Genomic DNA, 19155 nt, shown 5'->3' with positions numbered 1-19155 from the left:
AGAAATCATCCACTCCTTGGTCTTATTATAGATTTAATGCTTTGTTTCTAGCCCCAATTCACACCCAATTATTGCATATTTTGTGTCTTCTTTTTCCCATTATTGCAATTCTGTCTGATTATCAGTCGAGAATGTGGGCTCAGAAAGTCTGCCGATCTACACTCAAAGTCGCTTTTATTCTCAAAGACAAAGCAAGTTGTTTGCAATGGTTTCAAACAGGCCTAAATGGAGAATAAGAGAGAAAGGAAGGGGCTATGCCGAGGGAGAAGTGAGTGCAAAGTGTGGGGAATGAGAGAGACAAGTCCACTGTCTTCTGCTGCACCCATCTGTTCTGAAAGTGCAGGTGGAGCCCTATTCACTCCGCTCTGCATGTGTGTGTGTGAAGAGGGGGGCAGGAAGAAAGGAAGGGTAGCGAGAAGGAGGGAGTGGAGAGATGGAAGGGCAGGGATGGAAAAGGGAAGGGATGGGGGGTGGGGGTGGGGGTGGTGAGGGGTGGGGTGGGGGGGACTCTTGGTGATCTCTCCTGAAGGGGATAATGGGAGAGGAGCGCATTGCAATGGCTGCCATGTAGTACCCTCCCTGCACAATTAGCCAATCAGCAGCGCGCTCTGCCAGCCAGGAGGACGCATAAAAGAAGAACATTGCAGCAGAGGCACAGAAGGACACTGCGAGAGGAGCAGGGAATTACACACACAAAACAGCAGAACCAGAACACCCTCCCCTGGACACACCCTGCTGAGGATCACTGCTTCTCTTTTTTTCTGAACCATCGCCCACGCCACACGGAGAGAACGCTCTCCCTCATCATCATCCAGTAGAAAACCCCTTTCTCCTCATTTTCATCCTATAGAGGACACCTACAATCTCAAGGGCTGAGATCCCCTGGCGAAGATTGTATTTTTTTCCTTTTTTTCTTTTTTTTTTCTTTTAATTTGGACTCCTGACAGAACATAAGGGCCATATAACATAAAGGCCGAAGAGCACATAGAGACTCAGCCTTCAGCTACAAGACCAGTGCAAAGACGGACCTAGATTTCTTTCATTGTACGTCAAGAATGGTTACTGTACGTATTACTCTATTTCTTTTATATCTGTGGAGGGGATGTTGTAGCAGCATGCTTACATGATATGTCAGTCCTTTGTGTTGGATGTGCTGTTAACTACATGTACACATGTGATAAAGCCATACACAGATTTGTTTCACATATTTCCCACTGATGTACCTTCAGTGGAGATGAGTATCATTTTAAACAGAGCTCCGTGGCTGTGCCCACATGCCAAAACACAGAGGAGCTTTGGGATTAGTGTCCTACGTTCCTGTCCAATATGCAATGCCATATTATTGTGATAAGATTACCGATCGATAGTGGCAATTAGCAATCTCACACTGAGTGATGCGCCATGCCGGCTGCGCTCCAGCCTGCAGTCATCCTCAGCCACGGATAAAGTCTTTATCCTGCCATTTTAGACAGCAGGGGCTTTACGTTTCTGTAGCACAACCACTCCGGCTGCCTCAATGTCGCAGCTGTGAATATATTTCCTTAATGATACAGGAGTTAAGACTGAGGAATTCCGCAGGATTACGGTGATGGAAAGGCGGTGAGGCGGTGGGTTCAGTGGGGGGAGGACTTGCTTTCTTTGCCTGGTGCAGCACAAGGATGCTGGAGACGAGTTTCTGAGACAAAACACGATGCCTCGGAGGCTGAGGGCCCATCCAGCAAGGCAAAGAAAAAAAAAAAAAAAGGGTCGAGTCACTCCGAGAGGGGGAGGGGGTGTGGGGGGGTGGGGGGATTACGCATCCATTGGTTTGCATTGAATCAGACAAAGTCCAAATTCCTCAGGGTTCTCGTTGCGATGCAACCGAGTAAATGGGCTGGAAACCTCAGAGGCCGCGACAGTAAGGACGCGCACGGACATCTCCATTTTAAGCGCATTTCCTCCCAAGTAGCACATCGCATACGTACAAGATGGCCATGCTTGCGTTGCGCCTGGCGGATGGAAGGAGATGTGAGCGGCGATAAAGTCGCTTCGCTGTGTGCCGACGGCCGGATTGGGCGTGTCTCTGCTGGACTTGAGAACCAAGCGAGGGCCTTGAAGCGTCAAACGGCCTGCGCCGCTTTAAAATCTTGCCCTGCAGTGTTCGGCTGACTTCTAGAGGCAGACCAATTAAGACCAGGCACATTTACGATACATTATAGAAGCCGGGATATGAATAATAAACGTGGATGCTGTTCAAGGTCCAACTTCGAAATTACAGACAGGTGTTAAAAACCTGCTTAATAAAGTGAGATATACAAAAATCACTAAACTATTTTATTAGTTTAGTTTAAGGAAATGTTCCCTTTAAATTTAATTTATATCTAAACCCGATCAAACGTTTCGTCTGCTCAGTCACTAATAATAGCAGGAACTCAACATAAATTATTAAACCCAGAGAAAGAACAGGATGTGAGAGACTGAGTTGTCCTCTAAAAATAGTACCAAGAGCAACTTCCAAATCTCGTCTCACTGAATTTCAAATGGCCAGAATATTGCTTCAAAAAAAAAATTGTGCAAAATGGATGTGGACAGCACGTTGTTGCATCATCTGTAAGGCTCCAACCATCCACTTGACACATTTCCAAGTGCAGTGTGATTTTTCTCTTTGCTGTACAGTAGCCTACCTATTGTCCCTCGCAGGCCTGGACGGTGTCACACCGACAGAAGCCGTAGCTCCCCTCCACATGGTCCGCAGTCCTCCATGCCTGTACCGCAGTGCCAAGCAAATAAAAGCGTTGAGTCAGATAACCTTTCCAAGGCACTTACACAATTCAAGGACAAGGACAGCCGAGGCCATCGCTGTAAACCAGCATAAACAGGTGTTTGGTGTCTCAGAAAAACTGCTGGGCCTGTATAGAATCTAAACGTAATTTTTTTTTTTTTTTTTTTGGGGGGGGGGGGTGGTGGTGGTGGTGATTTAAAAGGTTAGAGGCCATTTTGGACTCCCTCAAAATTACAGTAATGTAACTTTTTAATTTTACAGTTAAGACATGACCTGTCTAACTTCCATGAGACGTTAAAGGCAATTATGTAAGGCGGTGATTTGCCTCCTGTTGCCCATGACTTCATGTAATTATCAGCAGCAAATACAAAGCCTGAAGGGCAGAAAGAGAGAGGAGGCACCTTCCATCTCTGAGACAGCAAAATGAATCTCTTTTTCCTCACAATCATCTTTTTGGGAAACAAATACTGATCACGTCCTTTCATTGTAGAGGGTACATAAAACTGGCTTCAGTATTGATTTAGAATTTTACGAGGGTTATGGAACAATATTTTCTCTGACAATATGTATTTCTATTAATAATAATGGTGGTTATTGGCCTTACACAGTGCTCCAGCTACCCAGCTTTCGAATTACAACTATCACTAAATACAAGTCTGGTTATTTTGTCCGGGAAAACGATCCACAGCAACAGATAAATATCTACGATCGGCGATTTTTATGATTTTTATCTTTTTAATTTGACCTATCATGGCATTTTTGACTTGGAGCTGGCAACTGTAACAGCCATTGTTCCCGGAGAGTCCTGCAGCCCCTGGCCACAACACAAAGCGCCACTGTTTACATTAATATTCATAGTGCTGCCATAGCCTCTGCGAGAGAGAAGAGGAGGAACGGGTGGCTCTTTTGTTTGGTCGTTTCAATACGTTTATTCAGCAAAAAGGCGCTCCGGCTCATGAATGCCTGCAGAGCTCACAAGTCCTGCCTTTTAAAAAGGTCTAAATCAGGAAGACAGAGAAATCGAGGGATTCTGTAATACATCTGCATCATATTTAAATAGCCACAAATGCTTGTTTTTGTTTTTTTTTTCTTAATAACTCGAATTAAAACGCTTTCATATTCTACAAAATATAAAATAAAACAGTCGGTGGTGTTCACGGGCCTCTGTGGCCTCAGACGAGACCGTCCGAAAGCCACTCCCTTTTTCAGCACGCTGGATAGCGCCCCGCATCCTGCAAGGACCCGCAAGACAGATTTGTCTCCCCGAGCCTTTGACGTTGTTGTCTGCTCCCATCTTATCAAAGCAGCCCATACTCAGGGAGCTGAAATCTTTTAGAAATCTTTTATTTGTGGTCTGCGGAGCGGAGAATAAGAGGGAGCCTCGGTGCATGGCTGACATGAGCTGTGACTCCTGTCGTCCTGTTGTTTTACAGCTGCCACCATGATCCCTTAAGCTGCAGAGAGTGTGGCTAATGCCCTTTGTTTGGGATAATCCTGTAATCTGTGTTATTTAGAAGGCTCATTTACACTTCAGCCTAGCGTTCAGTTTTGATTCATGCCTTCCAGAAAAAAAAAAATCTTTATATAATGTGGACTACAGACAAGGTTATATATTAAAAGGAAAAATTTAGTCATCATTGTTAATTTAAAAAATATATCAAATCAATATCTCTCTCTCTCTCTTTCCACATACATACATACATATATATGTGTGTGTGTGTGTGTGTGTGTGTGTGTGTGTATATATATATATATATATATATATATATATATATATGCATTTATTGTGATTTACTTTGATGATTAGTTTTACTACACAAAGATAACTAAAATAACTCACTTATATATAAAAACATACAGCGAACAAATTCACCTCTACACTTTAATCTTCTTTGCTGGGACTACATGCCAGAAACAGAATAGTGATGGCGACCACGTCCTTTTCTCTTCTATGTTATACTGCACTGCCCTTCAAATGTATTTTCTGTTGATTCTTAGTGCACTGTAACATGTAGCATTCACAGCAGAAATCATAAGCATCAGAAGACAGAGAACAGTGACTGCATTTACATTTAGTCATGCAATGCTCCTGCGTTTTGTAATTTAATAGTGTACAGTGTAGGTGGTTCATGTGCTTGGCAGTGGAGGCAGGGCTCTTGTTTGCGTGCAAGTCTGGGTTCATGTGTTTAGCAGGGGAGGCAGGGCTCTTGTTTGCGTGCAAGTCTGGGACCATGTGTAGGCGATGCTGATGCAGTACATTAAATATTAAGGGAGATCTCACAGAACCCCAAAATAGAAAAAAACTGTGTGGGGCGCATAGTGGCACCCTAACAACAGGAATCTTTTAGAAATTTTAAAAGACAATTTTTAAAAGATTAACATAGATTAACAAGAAATGTGTTGAGATATACTGGTAATGATATGCTACAAAAGAGCTGGGCCTTATTTACACCACGGATGTCATGGTTACAGAGAACCCCTGGTGTAAACATTTTTACTGTCTCTAGTAGTCGAAAATGTCTGGAGCATATATCTGGAGTAGATCTATATTGGATATACTGGATTATTCATGCTATTGTAGGCCTTCCTGCAAAATCACAATGACTTATTGTCTCTTTTCATTGGTTACTGCAAACCAAACTCTAGACTATTTGATTTTTGCTGTTGGTGAACAATATAAAATATGACAGGCTAAAGATGAAACAATCCTCTGAGGCTTTTATCATTTCAATTTGTTTAAAACAACCTCAAAGTATGCTGTTTCTCTCTATTTCTGTAAAAAAAAAAAGTCTCAGTTGCTGCTTGTGTCAGCCACTCTCAGTGTCCAGCCCTTACTCAGTGGTTCTGTGAATTATATAACTTCACACTTTTCACTGGGGATGTGTGTTCTGCCATGCTGAGGGTTATTTCCGTTGGCCCTAATGTGCGTGGTTTTTTTTTTGTCAAAATGCTTTTGTCATATTTGGGACACATTCACTTGTTCAAATTTTTATAGTCAGATGCATCACATCAAACAATGATGTACAAGGTTAATATTACAATAAATATAACATAAAAGCTTGACTCCACCTCTTCTGTCAACCCTTATTACTCATATCAGCATCTATAAAAGCACAAAACGTACACTCAGCTGGCATTTTAGCTGTGCATCAAGCTCTTTACATGGCAGACTGCTATTCTACATCATCCTCCCTCTGTGTTGAGATGTGTGTTTGAAGTATTTTATTTTTAGGCTGTCTTAACTCTTAACCCTTGTCAAACCTTGTCATAATCAATTCATCTTACTGATGTTTCCTGCTTCTGCAAAGTCATGTAATATTAAAACATGGAGGAAAAATGCCTGACCTGTATATCTGCTCCTAAGAGGCACAGATCAAAACACACAATGAGCTTAAAGTAAGAAAGCCATACAGCCATTAGAAACAATGCAGTCTTTGAGGGTCTGTTACCTGGGCAACCTGAGTCGAGGTGAGGCTCAAAGCAAGGCAGCAGGTTGCAGAGACGAGGGAAAAAGGCAGATTGGACAGACCCATTCGTGGATGCTAGACATGGAGAGAGAACACATGAAATGGCATATAGATCTGAAAATACGATTGAAGAGATGAATTTAGTTATAACAGCGCAACAGAGCACAATACAAATACGATAAGTTGGTGTATTTACACGAGACAGGGAACTGTGAAAGCCCAAATTTCCACACATGAGATTCATATCCTGAAAGAAAGTCCTCATCTGTTTCAGTGATGATTACCAGGTTCACAATAAAGAAAAATACTTAAGGAAGCATAAAATTCTCTCTCCTCTTTGGGCATTAAAATAAAGCAGGTTTTGTGTTATCATAGAACATAATCCAGAAAGCTAGAGAAGCTAATTGCCTGGTATATATTTCTTTTATAAATAATGCTTATGTGATTCAGTGACACCTATTTTTCCATCAAGTCAGGACATTTCTTGAATATAATCTTGAAATAATTCTGAACATTCATTAATTAAGTCCCTTTGTTGCTTTGGACTACATTGTAAGATCCCAAGAGCTTAGAGAAGACTGATGTAGTCTTATTGACATACATAACACCCACCACTTAGAGATCTGCAACAGCTCAAACCCACAAGTTGACATAAATAATTTACATTTTGGCCCGAGAAGTGCACATTAAAACTGTTCATCTAGACACTTTACAGTGTTGTTTGTGAAAAGGAATGCAAGTATTGAAATGCACCATAGTTTCAACAGAACACACAGAACAAATTCTCTAAACATGCACAAGTGAAATGAATCAAATATTTAATATGATGACGTTTGAACATCAAAATATTTCATGTAATTATATTCAATATGTGCATTATAAAGTAGGATGTAAAATTTAAATGTTGATGTTGCAGGTTTTCAGTTTGTACCCCTAAAATGACATTAAATCCAATTTGAACAGACGGAGAAGTAGGTGCTGAATGTGAGGAAAGGGAAAGGGAAAGTGGAGCAGGAAGTTTTGTTTCTGACCACACAGATGTTCCTTGAGAATCCCCTGTGGATCAAATCAAGCAACATGGTGTGCTCCAGAGCAACACAAGAGACACAAATACTATACTGTGCACCAACCCACACCCTTACTCTACTTACAAAAATAAAAGTCAGCTGACCACAAAGAAGCCTTAACAAATTCAGAAGAAGAAATGTGTAATCCTGACTTATTTCACAACCAAACCGTGTTATTCCTCATTTATTGTAGCATTAAATCCATTTAACATTGTCACTCTCCTCTTTGTCCGTCATCTCAACCCCTGCCACCCCCGTCTCCCCAAGCCTCTCACCAGCCTCACATACCACCATCACTATTATCCATCCCTGTGTAATGATGTAATGGTGTTTGACCCTGGAAAAGAGTGGGGGGAGGGGAGGAGTAAGGAAAAGGGGACTGTGACATCTGCAGGACCAGAGGCAGGGAGCAAGAGAGGAGGAAAGACGGGGTGAAATGGGGGGAGGGGAGATGATAAATCAGACCTTGTATCCCTCTCTATTTTAGCAATGCTGATTCCCGACCTTTCCTTCTGACAGTGACAAAGTGGACAGTCTGTGTGTGGCTTACATGTGTGTGTGTATTATAGTATATCATTAGATGTATGTAGTATATATATATATATATATATATATATATATATATATATATATATATTATAATAGTAGACATGCTACGATATTTGTACAGCAACATCACCACTGTGCCCTTTTGTGTGTTGGTGTGAATTATGAATCTAACTCCACCCTCTTCCTCAGCAGATAATCAGCACCATGGAAACCCAGGTGTCCAACGGTCCAAGCGGAACCAGTCTGCCAAACGGTCCAGTCATCAGCACCAACGGCTCCACAGACGACAGCAAAACCAACCTGATCGTCAACTATCTGCCTCAGAACATGACCCAGGAAGAGTTCAAAAGTTTGTTTGGTAGCATTGGAGAGATTGAGTCCTGCAAGCTAGTCAGAGATAAGATAACAGGTACAGCACTTTGTCCACTCAGAAAAAAATATTTGTGCTTCAACTGGTTTTGATAATGTTTGACATCACTGTGCCTCTTTCTTTGTCTCCAGGTCAGAGTTTGGGATATGGCTTTGTAAACTACGTGGATCCAAATGATGCCGACAAGGCCATCAACACACTCAATGGTCTCAAACTACAGACTAAAACAATCAAGGTGAGGCGACCTCTACTGTCTACAAAATTCACTCTTCATTTTTTGATTGCGTGATGGCGTGCTAGACAAAAAGAAAGGAAGTGGAGATTTTGTCAAGGGGGGTGGGGGGGTGGGGGGTTGAGAGAGCTGGTAACAGACGTGACAGAGGGAGGGGAGGAAAATGGGGAGGAGGAGGCAGAAGGGAGCAGTGGCTAGAACAAAGGAAGTGAGAGACAGGGTGAAAAGAGAAGGAGAGAGTGGAGGTCAGAAAGCAAGGGGCGGACAGCATGCAGAGGTTATTGTGATGGAAATGTAATTAGGAAGCCTGACTGTGGTGCACAAGGGTCAGTCCAGGTTACCCCATCTGCCTCCAATCTAGGCTAATTAGGGGGCTTCTTTGTCCCAAAATCAGATGAAGGAAAGAGGGGGGCATACCATTAAATGCTACTTCCTTCCATCCCCCCAACCTGATCAAAGTAGATCAAAGATTGAGATAAACGGCAGGACGGAAAAATCAAATCTCAGAGAGCCGAGCAGGTGAAAGCTCCAACAGCTGTTCATGAATAGGGACATTTATTCTGACTTATGACTGATCAAACAATGACTTTTAAGCAGGAAACCCCGAGTACTGGATTTGGTAACTTTTTTGGAGGAATAAAAATGCATATTGTATTATACATAATATTGATTCACAGTATGCATAAGCTTTCAAATACAAGAGAAATAACTCTTACTCCGGAACAACCAAGAAGCGAAAATTATCATGCCAATTATTCTAATTTATTATTAATCTTATGTTTTCACATTCATTAATTATTTGATTTGTCTATACATAGATGGCTCTGTCTATAATTAAGTTCTTAATAATTAATTCACAAATTAAAAAATAACTCCTGCAGTCAACACCACACTTTTATCTTTCTGATTTTTCAGAGAGCTTCAATAGAGAGGGGTGATTTGTGAGGGGGGGCAACAGTAGAAGGGTAGGGGGTAGCTCGGAGAGCAGAATGCCAATGACAGGATTAGAGGCCATATGGGCTTCAGGCACCATCTGTACTGTGGGAGCGACAGGGAGAGGGTTAATTATAGGGCAGCCTCTGCTCCCTGAACACAGCAACTCCCCCCTGACTCGTCCAGAACACCCTAATCACTGCACCACACAACCCTCCTGCTCATACTGTCTGTCTGTGTACACAATTACACTGGTGCTTAGTAATGACAGATGAAATCAGAACACCTGTATTCATTTGAAAGATGATGTACATATAATATGCTTTCTTTGTGCCTGTGCACAACATGATTTTAATGCTACAAGTACTTCCAAGGGTGGTAAAATTCTTTAGGCTTTATATTGTTTACACACATAACACATGTAAACAGTGTGTGTGTGTGTGTGTGTGTGTGTGTGTGTGAGAAAGAGAGAGAGAGAGAGAGAGACAGAGAGAGAGAGAGAGAGAGAGAGAGAGAGAGAGAGAGAGAGAGAGAGAGAGCAGTGTGTTTATAAGTTGTCAAGGATTCTGCAAGTCTTGTGATGCACCACATTGTTTGCTGTTTGCCAGTGGAGCTGTTCTCCCCCAGAGGATAGAGACAAAGGAAGGAGGCAGGACAGGGAGGGCAGCTCAGCCTATCTCAGACAACACTCACTCTGTCTCTCCATCACACACAAACACAGCACTCCCAACAATGCACTGAACTGGATTATCTACCACACATGTGTTCTCATGCTCCCATAAACACAATAACAAGAATCTGTGCATGGCTTTTAAAATCAATCAGATCCTCCTCAGCAGTACTAGATCTAAAATCTTCTGAAAGTAGACCAAAAGTAAACCATAAGGGATATAAACACAGACGCACCAAAAATGGCTGTGCACTAATTAAGTCACTGGTGAATTCAGGAAAATATATCCACTAAGGCTGACGTTTTTCAGTGCAAAACAAAGTTGACATTTGGGCTTGTTAACTAATGATTGGTATCAGTTTGCTTCATTGTGGGTTAGTCTGAGCTTAAGGGCACAGATCCACAGATAGCAAACTGCAAGCTGGGTCCGTGGAGATGACCAATGTGGAGAAATCAGTTGGAGTCAAAATAAAGGCTGTTGGGCACTATTTGGGAACTCAGTCCGCTTACATCAGGTCTTTTTCACATGTTCCTTAACTTGAACTCTGTTTCTTTTTTCTGATTTAAGCCCTCTGAGACGAGTGCGATTTGGGGGGTATATTAATAAAATGGAAAATATTGATTTATTTTATTTGTCTGTTGTAGGTATCATATGCCCGGCCAAGCTCGGCTTCTATTCGTGATGCCAACCTTTATGTGAGTGGACTCCCCAAGACCATGAGCCAGAAAGACATGGAGCAACTGTTCTCCCAATATGGTCGCATCATCACATCCCGCATCCTAGTGGACCAAGTTACAGGTATAGCCTTATTTCACATCTCATGCTGACACAGAGTTTATCTGGATGAACTCTATCTACCCCAGTCAGGCCAGTTAGACTTGGAGGCAGCAACAGTGTTTGATGCCAAGGTAGTGACATTGGTCTGTTTTCTTATTCGGAGCAGGCATATCACGAGGAGTGGGCTTCATCCGGTTTGACAAGCGAAATGAAGCAGAGGAGGCCATCAAAGGTCTGAACGGACAGAAGCCTTTGGGTGCCGCTGAGCCCATCACTGTCAAGTTCGCCAACAACCCCAGCCAGAAGACAGGCCAGGCCTTACTGACTCAGCTGTACCAGACTGCTGCCCGCCGCTACACGGGGCCTTTGCACCACCAGACTCAGCGTTTCAGGTACTGAACCTTTACCACCCTCAGAATGTCCATCACTAACCAACAGATAGTCCATAAAAAGATACTATTTCGAGACCAATCACAGGTCACCCTGCTCTGCTTTTAAATGCCAGGTGTTAAGCGTGTCAACATTTCATTAGTTTTGTACCAAATGGACTAGCATTACCGACTCAATAGTCAAAGTCAAGTCTCTAAAAGGTTTTTTGACAATTATCAAGCCTCAACTACACCAGAGAGTGGCTAAGAGTAAATATTCTTCAGTGGCTACATTCAAGAACAGTTGAGAGAAGATGAAGATGAAGTCGCACAACCCAAAAACAGCAACTGTGGTGTAATTCTATAATAAGGAAAACTGTATGGTCGAAAACATTCCAAAGGAAAAAAACATAACATTTTCTGTCACTATTAACACTTAAACTGTTTCTTTTGGCAATATCATTACTTTATCATAAAGAAGGAAATGACAACATGGCTTTGTCCCTCCTTCTCACTCTTTTTCTCTGACTTTCTTTTAAACTGCAGCGTGATCCCTTCACTTGGAAAGGGACCAGATCCAAATAACAGCTCAAAACCAATGTAAGAGACCAGATTTTATCAAGTACAATACAAAACTAAAGCTAAATAAATATTGGTTTAAGAGGAATCATACCGAACCTTTGAGTGTTGCCTATATTTCATAGGCATTATAGGCATCATAATAATTGAAATTGCCAAAGACTGGCCACATCTATTGTGTTATTATGGATAAAGGTTCAAAAGCTTTAACAGTCAAAGGCTTTCAATGTGAAATATTTTATGGAACCTCACAAACCAATTAAGGTATCCTGTGAGGTTGGAATGAACTTTCTCAATATGAAAAATATTTTTTTACTCGGTAGATGTAAAATGGCCTAGGAAACAGGATTTATTTATCTTGTATTTTAACTATTTAAGGGGAACCTATTTTTGGGCTTAAACAACTGAACTTACTTATAACAATAAAATCCAACTGAAGCACATATTCACAGGACTATTTGACAAGCCATCAGTTTGTGGTTGGATGGTTTGGGACTGCGGTGCAGTGAAGGATGCCCTCTGGAGGCCAGCTGGTGAAGGAGCTACATGTTAACTGACAGCCCCCCTTCCTTGTAGATCTCATAACTAACTTCTGCATCCCCTTCATTCTCCCTCTTGCGTTGCAGACTCGACAATTTACTAAACGCCAGCTACGGAGTCAAGAGGTAAATGCCAAAGGTGTACTTTCAAAAGCATCCATGCCAAAATAAAACCTCAAACAAAGTGCCCGGAATACCACCTGCTGACCTCATCTCAAAATTAGATATAATGGCCATAATTCTTAATGCCCACTGCCCATTAAACCATGTTAGAGAAGCAGCCCAGACGCCAAAATACTATCTGTAATTGCAATAAGCAATAATGCAGCCTTCTAACAGCAGGGTATTCTGGCATGGCTTTGTTTAACCTTTTTGTTCGTTTGTTTTAATTAATAGAAATAATTTATGTATGTATTTATTTATGAACTAACATTGTCAGTTTCAGTTGCTTTAATGTCCCCTTTTTTTCACCAGCATGGACATACCAGATTCCGTTTGCGTCTCCTCTGTTTGCTCCAGTTTTTGTATGATTTGATTCCAATTTGCTTTTCATCCCTCTCTAGGTTTCTGTGTTTTGTTCAATACTGTGATTTCTGTTGAACATTGTGATTCATGTGTTTAATTCTTCCAGAGGCTTTGGTCAGCAGAGAAAATGAGAAAATATGCAGATTGTGTGGGTGTCTGTGTCTCAGTGCACACAGTGTCATTTTGTATGAAAACGGGTAGTTTGGAGCCACTGTGGTGCCCACATATTTACCTACTTACTGTACAGCAGAGGGGATGAAGATGGGGTCCCTTGACTCCATACCCAACTACAAGTTTTATCATTTCTCGCAGATAAATGCTCATAAGAGACAGTATAGAGCACTGAATGCTAAGTGGAACTTCAGAATGACACCCATGGTAGCTCTCCTACTCTCTTCCCCAGATTCTCGCCCATCACCATTGACAGCATGACAAGCCTGGCCGGGGTCAACCTTACTGGTCCAACTGGAGCCGGCTGGTGCATCTTTGTGTACAACCTGTCCCCTGAGGCGGACGAGAGCGTCCTGTGGCAGCTCTTTGGGCCTTTCGGCGCCGTCACCAATGTCAAGGTCATCCGTGACTTCACCACCAACAAATGTAAGGGCTTTGGCTTTGTCACCATGACCAATTACGATGAAGCTGCCATGGCCATTGCTAGCCTTAATGGCTACCGCCTGGGTGACCGCGTGCTGCAGGTTTCTTTCAAGACCAGCAAGCAGCACAAGGCCTGAGAGAGAGTCTGCTGGCACCAGCTCCTTCGACCTGCAGGGAGAGCAACCTGAGCTCCCTGTGCCATCACTCTACATGGGCCTGGACTGAGTCTCTCTCTGACATATTCTCACACAAATTCATAATATATTATTACAAACACAGACATGCAGATAAATACATACATGCACACACATGAGCAAACATATCCATACTCAAGCATACACACGTCAGAGTTTCAAACAAACACACTAGTGGAGTTTTTCTTTTCTCTTTACACAACATGCTAGTCCTTCCCTATATTTGCCTGGATTGAATTAGAAAGGGGTACGTAGCTGGTTTATTGGGTAGGGGCAAGAGCTATCTATTTTGGAGACAGTCTAACGAATGTGACAGAGAATGTGTACTGAGTGCTTTGATTGAATTCAGGCAAATAATGACAACTGATGAACAAAACGATCAAAAATTTAAATGAACGAATATGTGCAATTTACCCAAACTCTTACCCCACCATCTCTCCCACTATCTTGCTGGAGAGGATGTTGTCACTTTTTTACACTTGGGCATTTTGAATCAGCGATTTTTTTAGATCAAAGAAAATGAAATTAAAAACAGTGTTCTCTTATATACGTCTATTAAAATATAACTATATATTCAATATTTAAGGTGGTTATAATAGCCGAGTATGTAAGCATTTTCTAGAAACTTTGACTACTGTTTCCTGACCTGCATTAGGTGGTGCCTAGCGTAAAGGCAGTTACTCTACCCTATGTGAGCTTGTTAGCTCAGACCCAATATGATTTAGGTTAACTAATGAATACAAATACTGGTCACAGAAAAGAGTAGTCCGAAGGCCATCACTCTTTCCCTCACAGTCTCACACCAAACAACACAATCGTCACTTACGTATCACAGAAACACTGTTCGTTAACTAGAAGATATACACATATTTAGTCCACAAATACAAAAAAGTTCCTGTACTTTGTCTAATCTATCCTCAAGATGGATTTAACACAAGCGGACTGTCTGTGAACTTGCAGAGTGGCAGTACTCGCATGGTGACAGTGTTCATTAATAAATCTCTTGTGGGCAAGAGAACGACGAATGTGAGGGGAAAACCGTTTCACCATAACACAGCCACATCAAAGGAAAATACCGGTGTTTTTTCAATTTTTGCATCATTTTTTGTATGGCACCTGTATTGTACGTTATCCACAGGCCATTTTACTTTGCATGGCTCGGTCAGTCCTGATTTGGAGTGAGATCCTTTTAGCTGACTTTGGTGTCAAGAGAAAATGCAAAGTAGATGTAAACGTCAACCTAATTTATGTGGTTCTAGCTGACGTGCTTTGATCCTGAATGTTACTATACTTAAGAGAGGTTATTTCTTCAGATTTGTGTAGATAAATAGAAACAGGAAGATTAGATCATATCAATATAATTATGATCCATGTGGCTGCATAAGGTAACTGAAAAAATGCCAAACAACACACCCATGGACTGAGAGAAGTAACAAAGATGAGCAAAAACTTAAGAGCACCGGTATTATTCTTTAGTTTAGTGCACAGATAGAAGCTCCTTGAGTAAATGAGGTCAAAGTTTTGCATATCAGCAGAATACATGGGCTCTACAGTAACAACATGCACAGAGCAGATTAAGAGGACTGCAGTTCCTGATGGCTGAACATTTAAAGCTGACTTAGAGTCAGGCGTGTGAGCAATGATATCTGGCAATGTTAAAATTATCATTGATCCTTTGAGGAGAAAGGTTACCAGTTCCTCCAGCTTTTAGAAATGCTCTTCAGTTTTATTTAAAAACCCCTCTATTCTCTTATGAGCTTCCCAGAAACTTTGAACTCCTGCCCTATCAAAAGATGACTGTACAACATCAAGCCTGCAAATAAGTGTCATAATTATACTTCTGTTTACAACAGACAGGTATTTATTTATTTGCTTCAGATCTGTTTGGCACTATCACGAAAATAGCATTTCTCAAAATATCCCCAACCCAATTGCATGAAAATTATTTATGGCACCCTGATGAAACATTAAGGCCAACCTGTCTCATCGAAATGTCTGTTACAGACCAGACTTAAGATTTACCATGGGGAGAGCTAATGTCTTTAAATATCAAGACATCTGCACATGATAATAGATTGAATAAGGTCAACTATATTCAAGACATTTTGCTTTTGCTTTTCTAAATGACGCTGTGTTAGCCAAAGAGGACGATCTCTTTGAAAGGATTACATTAGAGATAAATCTATTTTTATACATACAAAAGAACAAGACCTTGTGCTGAATTTTTACAGATTCTTAAGCTTGGAAAAATTGGGACATCGCATGGCTTTATTTTAAACCCTCTGATCTTTGCAGAGCAAGGGGGAACAAGCATGCGGTGTATGGGTGGGGATTTAGGGAGGGGGCGAAGGAACATTGTATCTCATACAAACCTAACCATTCAACCACATCAAAACAACAAACTTAACAAGAACGAAATTTGATGTAAAAAAAAAAAAAAAAAAAAAAGTAAAATCAGTTGGGGGTGTAACCTGACAGACACATCTATACCTTTGAGTGTTTAGACACACTCACATCTCTTGTCCTGAAGTTGTGTACAGTGTTGCTTCAATGATGGTGCAGTGAAGTGAAGTTCTTTGACTTGAGAATCCCAGACAAAGCCACAGTGAGACCAGCTCACTGCCCAGCTGAAAAACTGAATTGCTGCTTGCAAATAAAAAGGTAAAACGCAGACTCAAAAAAGTTTCACCAATTAATAATGGACATTGAGCATGATTCTTTATGATTATATAGATTTGATTTTTGCCAAAGAATTGCTTTGCAAGTCAGTACCAAGAAGGATAATTAAGACTAACTATATTATTCCCTGAGTAATTGCTGTACAAATCTATGTTATTTATTGAATAAGGACCCTCTACAATTTCAGTTGTCATTACTTTTGAATATCTAAGTTGCGCATATCAGTTTGCATTTGTAAATCCTAAAACCACTAAACCAAATGCTAACATGAAACAGTTGCAAGCATTCCCATTTGCACACATTTCATGCTGAAAAAAAGGCATATCAAAAATAAATTATAATGAATGAATTCACCTTTTGACAAAGGAAAAATCGTACGCATCCATATAACGTATTTCCCCCAACATATATATCATCTGCTTTGTGTTGTGACCAGTTTAATCCTTCAAAACCATTAACATTGCACCACCTCAAATACTTGCTCTGGCATCTTTTAATCCGACACATACTGTTTCATCCCCTGAAATACTCTGAATGACTGTCGCTGGTGTGCCCAGAGCTGACCACATAAAGGACTAATCCAGCTATTTTGGGTCGAGCAATTTGCAAGAGATAGCAGAGTAGGACTGAGCACTTGATGAGACCAGTGAAAGACGTTAGGAACGACCGAGATAACAGGCCATGTTGAACTGCAGCTGGAGTCGTTTACCCAGCCATGTCCAATGTAGTACAGTCAACCCACAAACCAAACCCACAGCCCAGAACAACCTTTCATACACAGTCTATACAAAGACCTACACCTAATGTAGAGCGAAGGACCATGGCAGGAAACAGTACTACACTGCTTGAGCAACAACAATAATCATTTAAAAAGACAAAAAAACTTTCCTATGGAACAGTAAGTGCAATGTGCTTTGTTTTTATATTGACTGAGAACAAATGATATATATTTTTTAAAAAAGAAATTAAACGTCACACTGAAAAGGTTTGCGGAATAGTGAAAGGAGCAAAAGTTCAAACAGAAACATTTAAAAAATGAACAGACTCATTAACAAAAAATGAGAGCTCTGATCTATAAATTTCCATAATCACTTCCTCAGCCCCTAATTTGTGCTCTGACCATGCAAGCTCAAACAAAATGCATATCTGGCTGACTTAATAGAGCAATTCTCAATGACCTTGAAAGGAATACTGTCTAATATATCATCAGTTTTAGCCCATGTCAATTTCAAATATCATTTTTTTTCCTGTAATTTATTGATTTCATTTACATATCAAGACTCACTTGTTAAATTAGCGTATTTGTGTTGTTGATGTTGCCATAGAGAACACACATGGGTCAAAGATTATGTTTGGTTGCATTGATTGGGTAAAGTTTGTTATTTTTCTTCCATTATTTAATTAGTTGCAGTTTTTACAGTGTATGCAGATTTTAGACTTAGTTAGATTTTTTTATTTCAATCAAACTGTGTTCAATTGTGTTTGTAAAAGTCTGTGGTAGCTTTTGTTGCAACATAAAATAATTTAAACAGAAAAAATTCAAAATAGCGCCAACAAACTTGTATTATTTGGGCGACTTTAAGCTTGTAGTTTTAACTTATTGTTAACTTAAAAACTATTTATTATGATTATTATTATTGCCTCGTATAAAGTATGTTTTGTGTATATTTATGGTTTATTTCATTATATTTGCAAGTTTAAAAGATTTTAAGTTTGCCAAAATTGTGGTTACACCATTTCGTTTCTTAAAAGGGGGACAAATAGAAAAACAGTTTTAGAAGTACGATTTGGAAACGTTCTCCATAGTCAAAGAATGCACTGCTATATTTAACTAATTGAAGTGTATAAACATACATGCTGTGTGCTAGATGTTATGCCTTTACTGCCTGTGTTCTGTTTGTCTTGTTAAATGAAAATCTTTTAATTATTTAATCTAATCACAGTCTTGTTTTTCAACCACTCGATGAACCCCTGAGACATGGGACAGCTCCTGTAGTGAGGCTTTGGTCCACTTGAGGGTCCAGCATATAGCCAGTAACAGAGATGTCCTGGGTTTGATATGCTCTCAAGATGCTTTCCTGTTTAGGCTAATGGGTCAATTAATATATGTTAAAAAAAAAAAAAAAAAAAAAGGATATTAGGGGTTCTGTTTCTGTAAAAGCTCAGCTGTATCAATACCAATATCAATATCAATTTGTGCAACTGAAACAAAGATTCTTTGGAAACCCAGCCAGGAGCTCTGGCAAAATATTACAGACCTCAGAAAAGCTGCAGGAAGGTTTTCTTGGGAGTCTCTAGGGTAGTAAAGGGGTGAGTGGTCCTTCTGTTTCTCAACCAACTGTATTTTGTGTCTATTTATTTAGAAGAGGGGACGCAGTAACTTAGTGATGTTTTTCTTACATTTTCCTGGAATGGTAGAACAAATCAAAGGTGAAAATGATCAAAACAGTTCTGCTGACACCAATATCAGTGGAAGAAATACAAAATCTCATACTTCCAAACATGACCAAATGAACAATGTCAAAATTTAACAAAGAAAAAAAAACCTTTCAGTTTAGTCTAGGATATTTATTACTGGGATTTCAGCTGAAGACGCTTGAAGACTTTTTCATGGAATTGTTTAATTATTTGTACTTTACATGCCAGAAAAAAATAAAAGTTACAAATATGAGCGACTTGATTTTTATTGTCTGTCAAAACAATATAACTGAACAAATTTCTAACCAAACATATAAATTGAAATGTCATTTCAACAATTATGTATTCACATTAACTAAGGCTGGTATGTTAGTATTTAACAAAAGATTTGAATTTCTTTTGATGCCAACACGTCTCATAAAGTTCTCCAGT

At 40.3% G+C, this 19155-nt stretch overlaps 2 protein-coding genes across 23 annotated transcripts in view; one reads left to right on the top strand and one right to left on the bottom strand.

Moving 5' to 3' along the window:
- Positions 1-2740, bottom strand: part of dock6 (dedicator of cytokinesis 6) — a 36254-nt gene extending 33514 nt beyond the window's left edge. For all 7 annotated transcript variants that reach the window (XM_071469660.1, XM_071469694.1, XM_071469710.1 and 4 more), the window contains exon 1: positions 2664-2740. In XM_071469660.1, the coding sequence (XP_071325761.1) occupies positions 2664-2725 (62 nt within the window). In that variant the 5' untranslated portion in view covers positions 2726-2740. The remainder of the gene's footprint in view (positions 1-2663) is intronic.
- elavl3 (ELAV like neuron-specific RNA binding protein 3) lies at positions 639-18976 on the top strand. Of its 16 annotated transcripts, none has more exons than XM_071469861.1 (8): positions 639-1064; positions 8034-8253; positions 8346-8449; positions 10695-10848; positions 10991-11219; positions 11742-11795; positions 12401-12439; positions 13242-18976. In XM_071469861.1, the coding sequence occupies exons 1-8, from the start codon at positions 1056-1058 to the stop codon at positions 13567-13569; spliced, it is 1137 nt and encodes a 378-aa protein (XP_071325962.1). In that variant the 5' UTR covers positions 639-1055; the 3' UTR covers positions 13570-18976. The 16 variants fall into 16 exon arrangements, with proteins under 16 accessions (XP_071325962.1, XP_071325936.1, XP_071325944.1 ...); XM_071469835.1 differs by having other exon boundaries at positions 13221-18976; XM_071469843.1 differs by having other exon boundaries at positions 640-1064; positions 8037-8253; positions 13221-18976.
- Positions 18977-19155: the final 179 nt, after the last annotated feature.

This window comes from Trachinotus anak, unplaced genomic scaffold (assembly GCF_046630095.1).
Source record: "Trachinotus anak isolate AG129_WGS33_773 ecotype Australia unplaced genomic scaffold, CSIRO_AGI_Tana_v1 ptg000003l, whole genome shotgun sequence".
NCBI classification, from domain to species: domain Eukaryota; kingdom Metazoa; phylum Chordata; class Actinopteri; order Carangiformes; family Carangidae; genus Trachinotus; species Trachinotus anak.
The sequence above is the reverse complement of the archived record's forward strand: the minus strand, read 5'-3'. Positions and strand labels throughout refer to the sequence as shown.

Coding starts and splice junctions, on each gene's coding strand:
- elavl3 (XM_071469835.1), top strand. Junction 8,254..8,345: donor AGTCAGAGATAAGATAACAG/GTACAGCACTTT, acceptor CTTTGTCTCCAG/GTCAGAGTTTGGGATATGGC. Junction 8,450..10,694: donor TACAGACTAAAACAATCAAG/GTGAGGCGACCT, acceptor TGTCTGTTGTAG/GTATCATATGCCCGGCCAAG.